The sequence below is a fragment of the Typha angustifolia genome, chromosome 13 (assembly GCF_048772165.1).
Source record: "Typha angustifolia cultivar Huaian chromosome 13, ASM4877216v1, whole genome shotgun sequence".
Taxonomy (NCBI): Eukaryota; Viridiplantae; Streptophyta; class Magnoliopsida; order Poales; family Typhaceae; genus Typha; species Typha angustifolia.
The window spans coordinates 340411-360520 of record NC_133251.1 but is presented as its reverse complement, the minus strand read 5'-3'; the positions used below and the strand labels follow the sequence as shown (position 1 = coordinate 360520).

Sequence of the window (20110 nt, the reverse complement as noted above, 5' to 3'; positions counted from 1 at the left end):
ATACATGTGATATTTGTATAAAAATGTCGAAAGAATTTGTAATAAATTTTTATTATGATTATACAGTTTTTGTATTATAATTTATTATAAATTTAAAGTATATTTGTCGAATAAGATTTAATATTTATCTATAACTTTTATATGTCAGAAAGCTATTAATGCCAAAACATTTTTTACCTGATATTATATATATATATAGACCAAATTTATTTATTTTTATTCTGATATACACTGCTTGGAAAGGTCAACATGAGAGGCAGCAGTCCAGTTACTCTCGTTACTTGCTCATGATCTCCTCCACGAATTTAGCACACCCGACTCCTCTCTCTCTCTCCCTCTTCTCTGAGAACTCCACTATTCCGAAAAAGAGACCGGAGAAATGGAAGAGCCAATCAAGATCCAAATCCAAATCCCCACAGTAAAGTTGGGGTCTCAGGGCTTGGAGGTAACGTCGTTTCTTCTCTATCTTCTCTCCCTAATCCACTTCGTACTACCCAAATCCTTCTCTCATGCTTTCCTCCAGGTTTCCAAGTTGGGTTTTGGGTGCATGGGCCTCACCGGCATATACAACTCCCCGATGAGCGAAGAAGCGGGGATTTCCATCATCAAGTATGCGTTCAACAAAGGGATTACCTTTTTTGATACTTCCAATGTTTACGGCCCCCATACCAATGAAATCTTGCTCGGAAAGGTTGAACTCGATGTTTCTTCACTAAATTTCATGATTTTGGATGTTTGGTAGTTCTTCATGTGAGGAATTGATTAGTGGGTAGTGAGCAAGAAGTGAAAAAAATAAAATGGTTCTTTGTAGGCGCTGAAGCAGTTGCCACGCGAAAAAGTTCAGTTGGCAACAAAATTTGGCGTCGTAGGTGTTCATAAGGACGGCATGATCGTAAAAGGCACGCCGGAGTATGTCCGGGCGTGCTGTGAAGAGAGCCTTGAGCGTCTTGGTGTTGACTACATTGATTTGTATTACCAGCATAGGGTAGACAAATCAGTGCCCATTGAGGAAACGGTGAGAACTAACTTTACTTGCATCTGCTCATGTTGTTCTGGTCTTGCAGTGAATGGATGGTAAGTGTGATAGGCTATTCTTTTATCTGGTTAAGGTAGATGGGGGAGCTGAAGAAGTTGGTGGAAGAAGGGAAGGTGAAATATGTTGGTCTATCAGAGGCCAGCTCGGATACCATTAGGCGTGCTCATGCAGTTCATCCTATCACGGCAGTGCAAATGGAGTGGTCACTGTGGACTCGCGATATTGAAGAGGAGATAGTCCCAGTTTGCAGGTCTGCTCTGTATTTTCTACTGAATGAATTGTGCCGCATTTTCTTACGACTTCACAAGGATCTTAAAGCCTCTTTAGATGGCTTCTGATCACTGTATAGAAGATATGATATGAGAATATACAATAGTAGTTCTCTTTTCACAACCAGTAGTGGTTCTTACAGCTAGGATGAATACTTAAACCGTCGTTGGTTTTACATTATATGTTTTACTCCTATATAATAAAAGTAAATCAGATATTCATGTCTGCCCTTGAAAATGCAACAACTGGCGTTGTTTCAACTTCCAAAACCTTTGTAATCCTAATTGGTACTACTTATCCTTGCAACTTCTAATTTTTTCCTCCTAAAATGGGTTAATTCCATTCTAGGGCAAAAATAGTTCCGAATTTTCATTGCATGAAAATCTCAAATTTGCTAGCTAAGATCTCTATTAAGTATTAGCTGCACCTTGGAAAAATATGTAACATGTTCTTCAAATTTAAACTTTGAGGAGCTTGATCAGAGAATTAATAAGACATGGTGGAAAGCTTTTATAGCCACTTGGCTCCTCATACATCAATTTATACAACCACAAGTTACTTGAGTGACTGCCCCTTAATATTTGCTAGATGGGATTTTCCACCTAAAATTCGAAGACAATCAGCTCCTTGAACACTGCCCCTTTTCTTATTAAACATATTTTGCTTGGTTGCTGCGCTCAAGTCGTTATACTTTCCAACATTGGATGTTGTCACTCTGATATTTGAAATAGACGATTTTGACTTCAGGGAGCTTGGCATTGGAATAGTTCCTTACAGTCCTCTTGGACGTGGGTTTTTTGGTGGAAGAGGAGTGAAAGAGAATTTGCCTGCAAATAGTTTCTTGGTAAACAAAGAATAATAAGGCAGTTGTTCTTTAACTTATTTTATTGTCAAGTATACCAGATTTTGCTTATAAATGCTGAAATTATTGTGCATCAACTTATTGTCCTTCCTATTTTCTCAGAGTATAATTCCAAGGTTCGCTGGAGAGAACTTGGAAAAGAATAAGATTCTATATGCACGACTAGAGAACTTAGCTGTGAAACATATCTGTACCCCTGCTCAGCTTGCTCTAGCTTGGGTTCTGCACCAAGGAGATGGGGTGGTTCCTATACCTGGTAAGAAGTTTGAAATTTAAAAGTGACAGTCCAGAAATGGTGTCTAATAAATGCTAGAGAAATCTCACTGCTTTGTTGAAACATACAGAAGATTGTTGTCTTATAGAAATGTCTTACACATCTTTCGATGTTCCATATTTGTTTGTTATGATTAAGAGCAATGTGAGCGTAGTTGCTAGATTTCTTTGTTAGATGACCTTCATGACAACTCTTAAAGAACTAATCCAGCTCTTTGATTTACTGAATACGAATGTCACGAACAAACTTGGTTGTCCCGGTTGATCACAAGGTGGTGGAGAATTATGGAGAGTTTCTTTTTATCTCTTCCGCCTATCCCCTCATGCAGCCCAATATATTGTACAAGAGTTGGTCAGCCAACAACCCAACTCTCTTCTGGACACCACAGAATGTTGATGTTGGATGTGCAACCTTTTATTTTTCTTCTTTCCCTTAGACTTTCATCAGAGTTTCTCTAATTGCCTGCATGTTGCTATGAATTGCATTTTCTTGCTCTTCATTCTTTTTGTGTTTCTTAGATTTCAACTTTCTACAGATGCTTGCACATCAGCAAATTTTAGTGTGGTGTATTATTCAAGTTCTTCATTTTGTTTAGCTTTATGCACTTCACCTTGTGTGTCATCTTTTAGAGATATGGCTATGACTGTTTTTCAGCTGCGTCATTTGCATGAGATATTGCATTACCCTGATGGCCTGACCTATTTGTTAATTGCATTATTAGGTTAACTTCAGATGGCACTGTTCTTTGATTTATTCTTTCATCCGGTTGAATTAGTTGCTCCTTGTATAACAGAAAGCTTTTAATATACTCTATGCCCTCTTTAACTTGCTTATTCTGTTCTGATAGCATTTCATAGGTTCCTTCATGGTAAACCTTTTTGATGCATCTGATATTGAATTAGCAGAAAATATTTAGGCTAGGGAATCTTGTTTCTCTACTCAGTCATCACTTGTTTTATAAGTACCAGAAATAAACAAGTCTTTGGTAATATTCATCAGTACGTATGCGGCTGTCATTTGGCGGTCTGACCGCCTTAGCAGACTTGGCAGAGCAATGGTGCTTTGCCCTCATAGTGGGTTGGGTAGGTGCGGTCTACCCGATTTAGTTATAAAGATAAAAACTCATCACTTTCCCCATAAAAACTCATTACTTTCCCCAATCAAGCCCTAAATCCTCTTGAGTCTCTTCCCTCTCGAGCTCTCTCGGTCTCTCCTCCCTCCAGTGGCGAGCAACAGAGTGACAAGGAGGCTCACGACGGCGAGTTGTATTTGGTGCTGATCAGTATCTGTAATTACTGATAAACCTTTTGCAATTTTGTCCTTATCTGTTGACTTGAGTTATCTTCTAAATCATATTCATTTTCTGTTGCCTATTGGACTTGATAATAGCTTCAGTAGTATTATCTTCATTTTCCACCTTGGTTAATTTCTTTTAGGCCACTTTCATAGTTGCATATGTCATCTAGGACAAATTTATTTTTGATGGTCAGAGTTGATGTCATTTTCATTCTGCTGTATATACCTTAGTGACTTGTTAAGATTGGATAGGAGGTTTGGCTTTGAGAACTCCTTGCACGTGCATCATAGTTTGCATTCCACATAGTACTAGTCCTTTATTGTCAGAGCATTCATAGATTAATGATCCCTTGGTATTGTGTGCCATCAAAGTAGAAGAGGATGGTCCTTCAGCTTTAATTCCAATATCCAAGAATGGTATGGTGAGATGCATGGGTTTATTATCAGTCACTCTCTTGTTGGTGTTTGTTGCGACAATAAGTTTTACTCTGTCTCAACATCAAGCTGAAGTAAGGCCTACAAAATCAACATGTAGCTGTCTAGATGGTGGCAAGAGCAGCTGCCATGTACTTAATGTTTATGAATAATAGCTCACCAAGGGATGTATAAGACTGCCCAGCCATTCATTCTTGAACCTTTTATTAACTTTGAGAATTTATGAACACTCGCGACTTCATAGGACTTTGCGTAATCTATGGTTACTCAAAGTTCAAATGTTAGTGGAAACTATCGCTGTTCATGTAGTTTGATTCTTTATTTCCTATTTATCAGGGACAACAAAAGTGAATAATCTTGATGAGAATATTTACTCGTTGAGTGTGAAGCTCACTGAGAAGGACATAGAAGAGATTTCAGCTGCAATTTGTGCCAACGAGGTGGCTGGTCATAGGGCCCCTGAACATGTTGAGGACTATTCGTGGAGGTTTGCAAACACTCCATACAAAAATAGCAATAATCTGTCTTAGGATTCTGGGTAATGAATGCAGCACCCTGATGATGCTGTGCCATCTATATGTCTCATTTGACTGGCGAATACCTGTTTGATACTAAGAAAGTTATACTTCCTTCTGTACAACTACTTGGTCATGTATGTTTGCATGGTGAATAAATTTAATTTTCCTATCTATCTCATCCTATCCTGAATCATTTTCAAACTTAGATTGGTACAGATGGTAGACAGAAAAGATTGCAGAACTGACAAACATGTTAGCTGACATGCTGGAAATTTCAGCAGATACTCAGAAGCAATGAAGTAGTCAAGATAAATAAAAGAGGTGACAGAGTATATTAACTGAACTCTGTTCCTTCATTGGTTCTTTCCTGCCTTAAAGAGGACTCCTGCTGAACTTGTACAGAGAATTTTCACTTCTTGGATATACCTGCTTCAGTAGTTCAGTATATTAACAAGAATATCCATGGGAATTTTTTGGAGCTTAACATACAAACATATATACAGCAAAGGAGAAGAAGAAGAAAGAAAAATTATAGGCCTATTAATTATACTATTCTTTTTTTGAGCATTTCCTAACTCTCTGAATAGAATTATCACAGTAATCTACTACTGGTGCATGCAGTGCTCTCTCTATAAAGCCATTCTTTTGAATGTATTAATTTTGTATCAAATCTATTCGGTGAGGTGAGGTATATTTCTTGTGATAATAAACTTTAGCTATGAAGGCATGATCAGGTGGGGCTTATCGCACCCACGCCGTCCTTCTCAGCAAGGCTAGACAACCACCTTTGGAGCTGACCCAGTATTCTTGGTAGATCTCGAGACAAAACATGTCCTTGGTTTGCTACCCATCACGCACTCCGAGCCTTAGAGGTAATGTGAAGCCCACTATATATATGACCCAATGGAGCTTTACTTACAATTGGACCACTGCAATCATTTCCCAATTCAAACATCCACATGTACATATGTTGACTTATCTATGATGACATAAAATTTACCAACACCTTTGGCTGCATGCAGTGATATATATATATATATATATATATATTTTTTTTTTTTTTTTTTTTTCTTACCCCCTTCCTTCTTTGGAACCTGTGAGTCAAATAGAAGCCTGGAACTCTGCCTCTGCATCGTGTGATATTGTGATGTAACATCTCCACCTTTCGTGAAAATTTTTTTACACATAAAGTCACTTGTACTGCAGAAGATCACCATCATATTGAGTGTACATCTTTCTTGACATTGTTTCACCTCTTGGTATGGATCAACTTAGTTCTCAATTCATTAGTTTTTTCTTTTCCCATGGGAGCGTAATGATTTGGTCTTTGAATAATTAGGAGAATGATGAAGAGGGCAAGGCCTGGAGAGAGTGAGGAGGGAGATGGAGAGGGAGCTTTTGGTTTTGTCTGGTTGTGAAAGGCAAAGGAATAAAGAAGGAAAAGGAAAAAAAAGAAAAGAAAAGGAGGAAAAGGTAGAGCAGTCTTTTTTAGGAGGCAATTGGGATGAAATTGTACTCCTAAGCTGCAGTCCACATGCATGCATATATACCTTAACCCCACATACTTTTTAAAAGCTAGTTAAGTATATACCACCCATGCAACTTCCTTAATTAATTACATCCATCTTTAGTTAATCTCTCATAAATATATATTAACCACTCAAGAATAAGTTTCCTACTTTAAAATTTTTTTTTTCTCTAAAATATATCTTTCTTCTAGAAAGAGAATTAGAGTCAATTAGATCTTCTTCTCATTAAGGCAATGTATAATATCCAATATCTATGATGTTTCAAACTTTAGAGATACGTGTACTTGTGGGCTGCATTCTGTGTGATAGGTGTATCTTTCTTTTCCTTTATTTCTACCTCTTTAATCTCTAAGTTAATTTAGCTAATCAACAAGAACGGTCGACCTTGAAATTAATTTAATCATCAGATTATATGCCCTCTCATGAATAGATAAGATAAAAAGAAACAAAAGAGAGAGAGAGAGAAGGACCAAAGTAAAGCACAGGCGAGAATATTCATTCCACTTTAACATCTAGTAACAATTCCAAGCACCAAGTAAAGGACTAGATATTTCAAAGAGCTGGGATTAGAATCATATATGATTATATGAAAGGAGATAAAAGGAAAAAGAGATCGATGCTTGAAATTTTTTGCAACCCAGTTGGTAAAGCTAGCTTCCTACAATCCCAAAACTGGCTCGTAATTTAAGAAAGTTGATTCAGGAAAAGGACGTGAGAACTATGTGTTAACCGTTGGGCTATCCCTTCTGACCATCTTTTTATCACGCGTTGACATTTCTATTGCACCTTTTTTTCTTAATTTCCACCTTCTTAATCCCTGGTACAATAATTCCATCTCTAACTTATCCAAGGATGATGGACCACTCCTGGGGATGACGACGTCTCTCTTGAATACTTAAAAAAAAGATCGGAAGAAGAGATCGAAAAGAGTTTAGTAGATTTTTTTTTAATAAAAGCAGTACTATGATTAATTTGAATCAAAGTGATGAATCTTTGATGTAATAAATTAAACACCAATCAATGTATATTTCATGAATATATATATATATATAGTTTATAGGAATATAAACCTGAGGGTATATAACTTAGATATTGCAATCCTTTCTTCTAGTCGAGATATTTAAAGAAGCATGGTCGGTGGTCGATGGACCTACCACAACCACCCAATTGTTCAAACTAAGAAGAGTCTCGGATATCCATAACTTGGTAACTAGTATTACTTATTTTGAATAACAACAAGTGCTCAATATCCATATTTATCCAACATTTCTTAATCAAGGAGAAGGCAAAGAAGACCAAAACATATCAAAGAGATGATAATATATTAATTATAACCCAAGGAAAATAGCCATTATTTCTCTTCTTTTATACGGGCGTATATATATATATATATATATTCACGTGCCCACGTACTATAGACAAAGTTCGCATGCACATGAACATTACTTTGTCACGTGAGATCATCTCATGCATGCATAAGTTGCCCGAATTTTACCATCTTTTATACGATAAACTACCATAATGCCATTACCTCGACAACCACTTTCCGCAAGACAAATTAATTCTACAACGAAATTCCACGTTCGTAACTTCTAATAATTCTAACAAAAAGCGGAAAGGAAAGAGAAAAGAGAGCTACAGAGAGTCCGAGTGGCATCATCGAAAAATAACACAAACTTCAGGGCCACAAACATTAGATAGCTGGCTCAGCAGTCGCCCCACGTTCCGGTCACCGGCGGGAACCGGGAGAAGTGCCTCGTGGCCGTCCCGGGGCACCGAAGGGAGGTGACCAGGTCGAGACACGTGAGCGGGAGCATCTCCTCCACTTCGCCGACCTCGTCCCCGGCCGCCGCCCCGAGGAAGTCCCTCGTCAGACGGTCGCTGTTATGCCACGTGGAGAGATGCGCTACGTTGGTGGTGGTTATGGGGCCCATGGAGGTGGCTCGTTGCAGGAGCGCGGTGGCCGAGAGAGGAGGAGAGGAGATGGTTGCTGGGAGTTGGAGAGGAGGGTATCCTTGGTAATTGAACTGAAGTGGATTAGGGTTAGGGTTAGGGTTAGGGTTGGGGTTGGTGAGTGGTGGGTCCCATGAAGAAGAGAAGGGGAGGAAGAGAGGGTGGTGTTGGTGATGAAGTGGAGGTGGGTTAATGGTGGAAGTGGTGCTAGTGCTGTTGGCTATGAGCTTTGCAGTTTCTTCTGCTAAGGCATCACAGAAGGCTCTGTGGGTGATGAAGCTGTCCTTCCTGCACATTTACCAAAACAACAAGTATAAAGTAAAATATGAATTAGTATACTGGAAATTAACATCAAATAATCATAACATATTCTTCTCTTCTTGTTGTCTTATATGTGTGTGTGTGTGTGTGTGTGTGTTTTCCTTTCATAATTATAACTCCTGCGAAATATAGCCAAAACAGGGTTCCAGTTGTTGTCAGCATAGATTATGGCAGTGGAGAGTTTAATTTGTCAGCTTCTCTTGACCACAATGCAATCATGAGCTGAGCTGAGAAGTGAATAAAAATTCAACTGGCCGGATGTTAGCTATCACTTAGGGTTCAAGAAAGCTGTCATGCATGCAGCTTGCCTAGCTAGTTTCTAGATGCAGCTATCTGTGGAAGAAGATGGACCATTCAGAAACAACTCCCATGATCTCTTTGACCTAAGAAGAATTACATGATGACATGAGCTGGTTATTTACCACTTCTCAGGATTTTTCATACAGCTTTGCCTTAGATACCACAAATTAAATGAGAAATTAGCAAAAATCTACATAGGCAGACAAAGATGAAGAGCACTCCATGAATACCCTAACAGAATTTAAAAAGTCAAGACTATTCAGCTCTATGGATCACATCACGAGGGGTCCATCATAATTGAGGACCTTTGTGGTTCTTCTTATTCTGGTACACGTTTCAAACACTCCTTTGTTTTTGTGATACAACTGCTTCTCTAGTAGTAAGGAAAGTAGTGGAATGAGATGATGGCTAAGTGAAGAGAACAACAACAAATACCTCACAGAGTTACAGCACACATAGTAGTCATATTCTTGAGCAAGATGTGAGTACAATATGAGAAGAGGGGGAAGAGTATAGAAAATCAACTGAAACCTACATGAAAGACAACACAAGGGTGTAGAATTTGATGTCACAAATTAAGAAGATTCGAGCATGTAAATTGGAGTAGCAAAAAAACTAGAATACGTAAGATAATAGATCAGTGGAGAAGGGATACTGTATGGAAGAACACGAGGAGAAGTATACAGGAGAAAGATCAACTTCTTCTACCAAATTAGATTATCATAGGATGATAGCATAAAGAATGAAAGTTAAATCATCAAAGTCAGTCATGCACAAACCTAGAGAAGAGGGTTCCACAGTCACATCTATACTCCCTGGTTCCGCATGTCTTGACATGTGCCTTCCAATCAGACTGCACAGCATATCTCTTGGAGCACTTGTCACACTTCCACTTCTTCTCCCCATGCTTCCTGGAGAAGTGCTTCTTTATCCCTGTGAGGTCCCCAAGAGCCCTTGAAGGGTGGTGATGCACACACGATGGCTCTGGGCAAACATACACCTTCTTCCTCACCACTTCTTTGCTACTCCGCTGCCTAAGTTTCCATGGCAGGTTGTGCCCTCTCCTGTGGAGCTGCAGGTTTTGATCTCTCTGAAATCCCTTGTTGCAGATTTCACAAACAAACCTGTTGGTGGCCATCAGGGTCTTTGGTGATAGTGCTATCACTTCAGCATCTGGGTCTTTACACAATAAACAAATTTGAGAGGAGACTTAGATAACTTAAAAGTTGAAGAAGGAGGATTCCTACCTGGGTTCCCTGGTTGGTTTCTTTTCTTCTTGGTCTTAGGTTGTGCCTGTTGATGATGGTGGTGGTTGTGAGAAGTTAGTGGGAAGACATAGGTTAAGATATTGGAGTCAAGAGCTCTGGTCCCAGAAGAAGCACTACCTTCTTCAGACATGGAGGTGGAATTGGACAAGGCAGCTGATGGGAACATGGTGAATTTGTCTTTGTTTCTTTCTTTCACCAGATGAACAGGGATTGAAAAGTGCCGAAATAGGAGTATGTGGTTTGTGTTCTTATCCAAAGGTCTTGAGAGAGAGAAGAGAGAGGGAGAGAGAGAGAGAGAGAGAGAGAGAGAGAGAGAGAGAGAGAGAGAGAGAGAGAGAGAGAGAGAGAGAGAAAGAGAGAGAAGGCAATTGGGTTTGTTTGTAGGTGGCTACAAGGAGAGGGACAGATGACAGTGGGCTTATAGTACCAGAAAAGGCATCATTAGAAGGGTGGCGATTTCTATGTCAAGATCTCGTGAAGGTGGGAGGGAGGAGGGGCTGCAGTTTGCCTGCAGTTCTGCAGCTGGAATAAGCAAACATCTCTTTCCATGTGCTCTCAAACACATGCAGTCAAATAATAAAAGTAATACAAATTTCGATTTTTTAGGACATCAAATGTGTAGTACTATTTCGAGAGTTCTATTTCTCTCCCTTGCTCTAAAAGGGACATAACAGAGAGATTTTAGGAACTGGGTCCAGAAGGTAGTGGGTTTTCTTTTTCTAATATGAGGGTCAGCTATAATTGCTCTTCAAGGTTGGGGTAATTAAAAAAAAAAAAAAAAGAAGAGTCTGACGAATTAGAGAAAGGTCCAGAAAGCAAAAGTGCTGCTCAGAGAACTGAGAGAGAGAGAGAGAGAGAGAGAGAGAGAGAGAGAGAGAGAGAGATTCAAAGCAAGGTAAGATAAGGTTCACACCCAGACTACTCATCCACTGTTTGCACTTGTAGATCCTTGTGAAGATTAAACCAAAGGCCTCACGTTGATAAACGCTTCAAATTAAAGATAGCAAATATCTGGAGTTTATTTTTTTATGACTCAATACGATTCCTCTGTTTACAGATCTGGAGTGCCTACTAAAAAGAAGTCGAGTTGATATTGATGATCTAAGGAAACAAAACTTTTTTTTTATAACTCATAAGCATCTCAGGCTAATATGGAGAGCCTTTTAACTAGACCTCCACACGCATGATTGATCCGTTCTTTTGCTTCCCTCAGGTATTTAGTGAAGGGTAATTAACTCGTCCTGTGTCTATCTTATCATCTTTATATCCTTCTTTTCGTGTGCTCCTCCTCCTCCTTTTGTTATTCTCTCCAAGCTTTCATTGCCTTCGCCAAAGTGCAAGAAGTTAGCCCCACCCTGGATAGAATTTGAGATACTTTTCCAATTTTTCTTTTGCTTTTCGTTTTCTCTAGTGCTAAATATATATATATATATACACACACATAAGTTGTATCTGTTACAAACATCAGGAGCTAGCTTATATTAAATCTTTCAGAAACTCGTATCTTGAAATCAGTTTAATTGGAAATTATCAATCAACCTTTACGTACTCTTTTATCCACCCTTGGCAACATGCTTAATTCACTTTAGCAAATTCCGATAGTTTAAAATCTATCCAAAGAGTTGATTGTAAGTTATAAATCGATATGTCAGGCTGAGGCAACTAGTTAAGACATTAACCGGCAAGTTAACTGTCCACCTCTATAGAATGGGACCAAAGAATATAGTGAGGTCTCATCAAACAAAAGCAATATATTCCAAATTCAACTTAGTACATGAATGTATAGTATAAATCTCAAGAAATTTGAGAACTTTTTTTTTTTGGTTTAAAAAGAAAAGAACATAGCTACCAGTTAATTTCTTCCAGCCATGTGTCGTTTTACAGATAATTATGGATATCTGGAAAGGAACTTCGAATGGAATATCCAACGATCTCTTTACTTCTTTCCCTTTTTCTTTTCTTGATGCGATTGATAGGTCCTCCTCAATTAGAACTATATTTGTTGTCAATAGGGATCTGTACCTTAATACGATAATAGTACGTGAAGTAAAAAATACATTAGAAATCAAATGCCTTAAAGCGAATTCCCGAGTAAACAAACTCTCCTTAAGAAAATTCAAACAAGTAAAAGCACATAAAATATTCTGTGTTGACCAACAGACATACAAAGACAAATCTAAATATCATGTGTACGATAGATTTGCTGCAGTAAATATGACTATAATAATTTAATCCTACTGGGATAAGAAAACTGTTGGATGATGCAAAAAATTGGATCTTCCAGGATAGAACATATTGCAGTAATTAAGATACCCCTATAGCATTAAGTGCATATTTGTCACCTTTTGACTTGTTTTCACAAGAGATCTGTTAACTATTGTTTAAGAAAGACTAATTAATCAGCTGAATATTGTTTAAATGCCTTTTTTAACCAGAAAAAAAGAAAGAAACATGGGAGACATTCTACAGAACTCCTGGCTAAAAAACACAGCGATAAGAGAGATGGTGAGCCTGTGGCAATATTTCTGAAAATGAAGGTAGTCATGGATAAATGAAATAAGCATACTAACAACTTTTAGGATTAACAAACCGCAAGCAACAGAATAGCATTTGGAGAAGGTAACAAACCACACATGCAGCAGTCCCTTGTCAGTGCAGAAGCTGTTGTGGTGGGGTACGGGCCAGCATCTACAAGGCTCACAAAGATACAGGAGACTTACTGGAGAGGCAATTTATAAGGGCTCTTAATGCTTCATCGTTTCAACTAAACTGGACCAAGAAGAGACTGACAAGTTTCAGCTAGTAGATAAGAGATCTGAGTGGATCATACCAAGAGATTAAAGAAATCTGAATGAATCATGAAAAGAGAATTAACAAACTATGCAAAAATGTCGGGGGATAAGGTAATAGATATTCCAGACAACAATAGGATCAAGTTCGCGACGCACAGAAGCACACAAGGGGAAAAGGATGTCTTTCTTCTATGCAAAGTGATGTGGTAAATAAACTACACAGGTGTCAACATTAGTCCTATAGAATTAGGATTAGATCACATAAGACGACATAGTTAGTCAATTAATTATGATAAGTAACTGCAGTTTACTATTCCAGACATCAATACAAGATGATAGTCTAGTAGACAATATGTACATTAAAAACCCATTTTACATTGGCATACAGGTGTGAACTGTGTCACATTAAATCACATTATAAAGACATTGGACTTAATAGATCAGGTCTATTATCTTTTAGTTATTTATATTTATCTCTCTGTAAGTATTTAAGGCAAGTCTACTTATATCATGTCATGTAAGCTTTTAAGATAAATTTACTTATGTCATATAAGCCTTTAAGGCAAGTCCAATTAAGTCATGTAAGCCTTTAAGATAAGTCCTAGTTTGAGTCATGTTAGCTTTTGTAACTAATCTAAGTATGACTCATTTTACCCGACTTTTATATATAGAGGGGCTGACTTTTTTTGTTTAATGATTTAAGCATCCAAACATTAAAAAAATTATTTTAGCTTTGAGTTTATCTTAGGAATAAGAATAATAAATATATGAGTAAAAGTAAATTAATCACAATCATTTATTTTCCTAGAAGTAGATCTAACTTAAAATCCTGATTCTATCTCCAAATCTTAGTCACCATCACCTTCGCGAGCCACCCTATCTTACGGTCGTCCACCAACACTCTTGGCCGTTCGCCACCTTTCGATGATCACAATATCGGATAATTATCAATCTATCCAATACTAACATTTCTCTATTATTTTATTCATATTTTTTTTATCTCGAACTCGGATTTAAGTGAAACTAAAATCATTAGAATGTTATCTTTCAAGACTACCACTAAATAAATTTTTATAATTTTCTTATATCCAGATTAGCCAAGATCTAGTTCATAACAACAGGAGCCTCATGCTCGACTATAACCTTGTGCAAGTACATGTTTAACACAAGTACATCTTATTCATTAACACACGTAGGAGAAATGTACTCTATTGTGATCAACTAGCTTAAATAGCCAGGCTTCCAACTTGCTTCTTTGATAGAGCTCCAAGATAATCTTTCCTGAAATCGAACAGTTTATGTAAGCTCATGACCTAAAAAGAATGCAGAGCATTAATAACCTAATGGTCCTATACCTTGCAGCAAGGTCGTCATGCGGACGATTGTAAGGGGTCCAAACTGGCTCACCAACGAAAAGACGCATTGCCTGCAAAGAGAAGCTTCATTGTCACAAGTACAAGGAGTAAAAAGAGAAATAGTTTCACTAGCAACTAAACATTCTGAATGTTCCGAAGAAAATTAACATCAACTATCATATTAAAGGTTAGGAACTCCTTTAAAAGCAAGCTTCCAAGTAGTTAAATTAGAAAAACAAGTAGCACCATTTAATTAACAGCTCGCCGCCAAAATTACAATTCTAACACACAAGGAACTTTAGTAACTAGTCTTGAAACAAAATATTCACTTAGCAATGTCATCATCAATTTAAGGCAATAGAATAGCTTTTCAAAGGCATGTGAAAAAAGTTAAAAAAAAAACAAATAACATCTAGAGAAGGTTTAGATGCAGGAGTAGAAATAGCAAGAGTTCAAGACATTTCCGTCTCCTGACAACTATGCCTTCATACTGTAAGAGTTATCATGACTGATGTAGCACCAAATATACAAGTGCTGAATAGAACTAGTTATAGCGTAGGGCCAGATATGTTCTAGTACCTTAATGTAATTGTTTGCATCCAGTGTAAAGCGATGGTAGATTCCTGCAGGTAAGACAATCATACCCCCTTTCTTCACTGCCACCCGGATCCAGCAATCATTTTGATCCCTCACATCAAAATACCCTTGAAAAACCATTGAATGGGATAAGAAGATAAAAAAAAGTGTCCAAATTATGTTCGACACTTGTGTCATGCAAGAAAGTTTATCCAGTATCAGATGTACGACCACATACCACTCCCCTCAAGACAATATCGTATTTCTTCATCAGTGTGAAGGTGCTCTTCAAAAAAGCTCTTTATCTTGGCCTCGTAATTTGGCAATTTCTCTGGGCTTACATCGCATATGTCCTGTGCAAACAATATCAATAGATTGATTCATCAGTTATTTCTTAACCTGTCTATTTCCTTTGCCAAAATGAAAGAGCAAAACAAAGAAAACCATATAAGAGTAGCCTCTCGCATCGCAAATTTTTTTCAGGTTTTCATCAGTTTCATAGTTATCAGCATTCAGGCGCCAGCTGACTATCCCGAGTTCTGCAGAAAGGGAAATACTATTTGTCTCAGCAAGTTCAAGTGCTCCACTACTACTAGGTCTCAAAATGCAATATACTATCAGCCTCCAAAAAATTAGCCCATTATATGTACAGTCAACAAAGGTTGCAAAAACAAGTATGTGAACCTGCAAGCTTCTCCAAGGAAACGAATTCCTTTGGTTCACGATGATGAGGAAGTCTCTGGTCTTCTTCACTATCATCCATATACCAAGCTTGGAGAACCTCCTCTTTGCCATCCTATATTGTCATTACAGAGACAAAACATTGTATTAATTAATGTTTATAATTACATATACACTGCATAACAGGGATATTTAAACAAGACAACATTGCAACTAATAAAAACATAATAGGAAGTGTGAAAAAAATCAAAGAAGTTCCATAGGTAATAGAGGTGACAGTGCAGATTGTGCCAATTCAATTTCATGGTTCATGTGACATCAATTTTCAATCCAATTATCTAATTTATATACATGCTTTGAACAATTAAAACATTAGCATAATGTGGGAAATGTCCACACCATTTTACTTGGTCATTAAATTGGTTATTAGACTAGGTAGTCAATTTTGGCTAGGTTTAGTAAGGTTAATGGGTTGTCTCAACCATTTGAGAATCCTCAAGAAACCTCTTAAGGTCTATTAGGGCAAGTTAAGAAAAAAAATTCAGAGGAATTCTAGCATGTAAAAATTAAAAACTGCAACTAAGGAATCCTATAGAGTTATTTTCCTTAGGATGGGTTTATCATGTTTGGATAGTTTAGGAAATTTTGGAGGGGCAAAAAAAAAAGGGAAATAAAGAGATAGGAGGAGTATGAGGGGTGGTGGTTGTGGTTATGGTGGTGGGAGGAGGATTTTGTGATAGATGAAAGGGGAGGAGGAGAAGGTGGTGGTGGTGGGCGGAGGAGGAGGTGATGCTGGTGCTGGTGGGTGGAGGAGCAGAAAGAGGTGGTGGTGGGCGGAGGAGGTAGTGTTGCTGTTGGTGGTGGAGGAGGGGAAGGAGGTGGTGGAAAGGTGAAGGAGAATGTGGTGATGGTGGTGTTTGGCTGAGGAGGAGAGAAAAATAGTGATATGAAAAGGAGAGGGAGAGATGCGAAGGGAGAAAGTGAGAAGAAATTGAAGGAATGAGTGTAGGAAAAAAAATTTACTCAAAAGTCAATTCATTTTTTCCCTCAGGAAAGGGGTGTTTCCTATAGAAATATTTTATTTTAAAAAATCATCCAAACACTGGCACAGGGAAATTTTTCTATCCCTTTAAAAATTTCCTAACCCTTATTCTCACAAAATCCAGTGGGAATCTGGGCTATCCAAATAGACTTTTAAGACTTATTCTCAATCTTTGAATTTTCCAACATAAATCCTTAACTTCTCAACCTTTGGACCTAAAAATTCTTTAAACTTCTCAATGCAACTCCTTAACTTCCCAACATAATTGTTTAACTTCTTAAAACTGGACCTCCTAAAAAATCCTTTGGTCTTCCCATCCTCTTTATAAATGTTATGCAGCCCCTATTAAGGGATCATTGAATATTTTTCTTATCCATGGAAAACTCAAGTCTCTCCTCTACTATACATTCCACACTATTCCCTCCCACAGTCATTGTGAGTTTCCATCATTTATCTCCTTTTTAAAAATCAGTCTACTTTGTCACTTTGCTCCATTTCCATGTATTTGCGCTGTCTTGAAGAATTTAATGCAAAGAATGAGGACAATAGGTTTCTAGAGTTGAAGACAAGGGCAAGGCTTAAAGCTAAACACTGTCATCCATATCAAGTGAGATCCAATAGCCTTCTACTGCTTATATACTTTACCTTGGTTCTACATCCTGCAATCATCTATGAGTACTAGACGCCTAGACCTATCTTTAGTCTGCTCTTGATTGATCTAAGACTAATAGTGACTCACTGTTCTCTTTGGCTTATAGATTTCAGATTGGCTAATTTATTAAGTTTAAGTTAGACTGAATTTTGTCTTGCTTATATTTTAATATATGATTTATGATCAATTACTGCTTCTATTATTTATATTACTGAATTCACTTAGCCTATATTTGACAATATTTTCTCCAACATTTGTTCACAATTTTGGGTTACATTAGTGAAAAAGTGGCTTAAAAGATTACCATTTACAGGATACACGTCCTCAATTTTGGATTCAAATAGACAGTCCACACTTACTCCTTAAGGCATAGTATTCATAGCCACTTAACTTCATGTAAGATGAAAAAGAGGAAGGCAATACAATCAACACAAACTTATAAACGACTCAGATCTCAACCAAGAAGGAACACATGCATAATGTTCTTGTTCCAAAAATACGTTCTCAACTGCAAGGCCATTCATCAATCCAGTGAAATTTAACTGAAATCTCTTAAAATCTTTTAGCCCTATTATTCTTTTCTATTTAAACTGGTGCAAAATTAACAAACACCCATAGCAAATTTTAGGCACCCAGAACAAGAATTGGTAGGTCAATACACCATTAATTACAAATTTTCGCACACCCATAGCAAGTTTTAGGCACCCAGAACAAGAATTGATAGGTCAATACACCATTAATTACAAATTTTCGCACGCCGACGCATTAATTTTTTGACACATCTAAAGATCCATTTTCTCGTCTATTTCATATAAATCAAATACCAGGAGGAAAAATTCTCAAGGTCACTCCTTACCCCTTGGAGTAAATTCCTATTATCGATTATCGTACCCAAATTCCAAACATTCCTAAGGTAGCAAGTCTTTTTTCAAGCGCAATCGCTTACGAATGGTATAAATCGAAGCAAATAGGAAAAGAAATAGATCAAGATTAAGAAGAACGAAGAAGAAGAATTACCTGAAACATGTTCTCCATGGCGCTCTTCCTCTCTCTCTCTCTCTCCCCTGAAAATTCTGAAAGCTTCAGGACAACGCGATGATGGGAAGAAGCCTATAAATAGACGGAGCTAGGATATTAATATTATATGGAGCCCAAGCTCCTCCATATCGCTTGATGAAATGGTATTGTCATCAGGACCGTCCATATGAAAGCCCAGCCGTGTATACATTAACACGTGGACATGGACCTAGCCTTAACCGGACCATAGACCTCGATACTGGTAAATGATTAAAAAAACAAATTATTTGATTCGGATCCGGGTCGGATTTAGTAAACCCGGTCTTCTTCAGTACGGACTACAGCAGAGCTGCGTCGCTCTCCTCCTCAGTCTCTCTCTTTCTCTCTCTCTCTCTCTCTCTCTCTCTCTCTCTCTTCCCATAAAGTCCGCGAAGCGAGAGGAGAGACTTCTATCCCTTCGAACGGAGGCCTCCGCCGCTTCCAGAATCACCGCGACGCCCCATATGCCGTTTCCGGCGCCGGCTCCTCCTTTGCTGGAGGCGGCGGAGATGTCGCGACGTACCCCTAGGTTCGACAACTACACGAATTCCGGGGCAGCTTTCTCAGGATCCCAGAGGAAAAGTGGATTTGTAGCCTCTCATCTTCTATCCCTCCTCAATGTACTCGCCCTTAAGGTAATCTCACCAAAATCCTCTCCTTTGTTCACTAATTTACCTCCATTTATTCTGCATATCTGATAAGCTGATTCCGAATGAGCACAACTTTGAATTCAATTTTAAGTCGGTCTAATATAAATTGAATCGGCTTAGGAGTAGCACTGTACTACTTTTGTTTGATACTTCGATTTCTCAATTTGGTTGAATTAGTTAGAAAATACTGTTTTTACCTGCAACCATCAAACTTTATCTCTCAATCTTACCCGTCTTGTTGAGCTTAATTTAGAAAAGACCTTTGAGCACAGTAGCACAATAGATTCAAATAATATTCCTTTTTGTACAATAGCACGCACAAGCCCATAGAGTTATAAATTATGCTCATAAATATTCATGCATTTCCTTTCTCCATGCTTCCGCATTATATTGATGTATGCAGAATGAAATTGCAAACCAACTTGGTTAATGCTGACATGATTTGAGAATCTTTTATCCTAATGGCAAACACAAGTCACTAGCTGAGACTTGGGAAGCCACTACTATCTCCGTAGTGTTGGAGTAGGGCATTAGTCATTGAAGATGAATTTGATAGCAAGAAGGACATCTCACAATAGCAGTTGAGATGCAAGATACTAGAGTTAGGGATAGTTGGGAACGAATTCGGTTGTTCATGGTATATTGCAAGATGGTTGCTAATGACAAATCTTGCTTTATGATTTAAATTTTATACTTCTGTGATCACGTAACTTCTGTGCACTGTGATAATTCTATGTGCAGAAAACAAAGAATTCCTTCATTTTGTCAATTTATCATATGAAAATATTTGAATTTTTTTCACCAAATTAAGAGCAAATTACTTGGCTTGATAGCCTTTCTAGGAGGTTGCTAAAAATAAGGGGCTTTACATGCTGCATTGGAAACCTATGCGGGGATGTAAGTTGCATGATGACTGTCACTTTTCTTAGGAGTTGGATATGCACATTGCATGCTAAGATCACCTGCAAACTGAAAATGATTAACCCCTTCCATGCCTAAAACTGCATTACTGAAGCTGCTGAAAGTAAGTTTGCATAATTTAGATCATGAAATTTTGGGTTTAGAAGTTCTGATGACTGGTCTTTTCTCAATGAAGATTCTTGTCTTTAAAGATTCCTTGCACGCCTTGTTTATGAATAAAGTGTGATCTGCACTTCATCTGTTCACCAATCACTTTCAGTAGAGTATGAGTATCACTATCTTGAAGAATTGATGAAATGGACCGTTATTTATCCAATGGGCTG

The 20110-nt window shown here is 37.9% G+C and overlaps 3 protein-coding genes across 3 annotated transcripts; 1 reads left to right on the top strand and 2 right to left on the bottom strand.

Moving 5' to 3' along the window:
* The first annotated feature begins 251 nt into the window (after positions 1-251).
* On the top strand, positions 252-4862 carry LOC140774453 (probable aldo-keto reductase 1). The gene is made up of 7 exons (XM_073117459.1): positions 252-445; positions 524-691; positions 812-1015; positions 1114-1286; positions 2054-2150; positions 2271-2424; positions 4510-4862. Exons 1-7 carry the CDS (start codon positions 380-382, stop codon positions 4701-4703), a joined length of 1056 nt encoding a protein of 351 aa, XP_072973560.1. The 5' UTR covers positions 252-379; the 3' UTR covers positions 4704-4862.
* A 2811-nt stretch (positions 4863-7673) lies between these two features.
* On the bottom strand, positions 7674-10574 carry LOC140774189 (protein indeterminate-domain 12-like). The gene is made up of 3 exons (XM_073117079.1): positions 10042-10574; positions 9574-9973; positions 7674-8461 (listed from the first exon to the last, which is right to left on the bottom strand). The coding sequence occupies exons 1-3, from the start codon at positions 10226-10228 to the stop codon at positions 7927-7929; spliced, it is 1122 nt and encodes a 373-aa protein (XP_072973180.1). The 5' UTR covers positions 10229-10574; the 3' UTR covers positions 7674-7926.
* Positions 10575-13914: 3340 nt separating this feature from the next.
* LOC140774914 (acireductone dioxygenase 2-like) lies at positions 13915-18317 on the bottom strand. The gene is made up of 7 exons (XM_073118101.1): positions 18178-18317; positions 15470-15581; positions 15230-15324; positions 15024-15138; positions 14789-14913; positions 14210-14280; positions 13915-14135 (listed from the first exon to the last, which is right to left on the bottom strand). The coding sequence occupies exons 1-7, from the start codon at positions 18193-18195 to the stop codon at positions 14081-14083; spliced, it is 591 nt and encodes a 196-aa protein (XP_072974202.1). The 5' UTR covers positions 18196-18317; the 3' UTR covers positions 13915-14080.
* Between the last annotated feature and the right edge of the window lie 1793 nt (positions 18318-20110).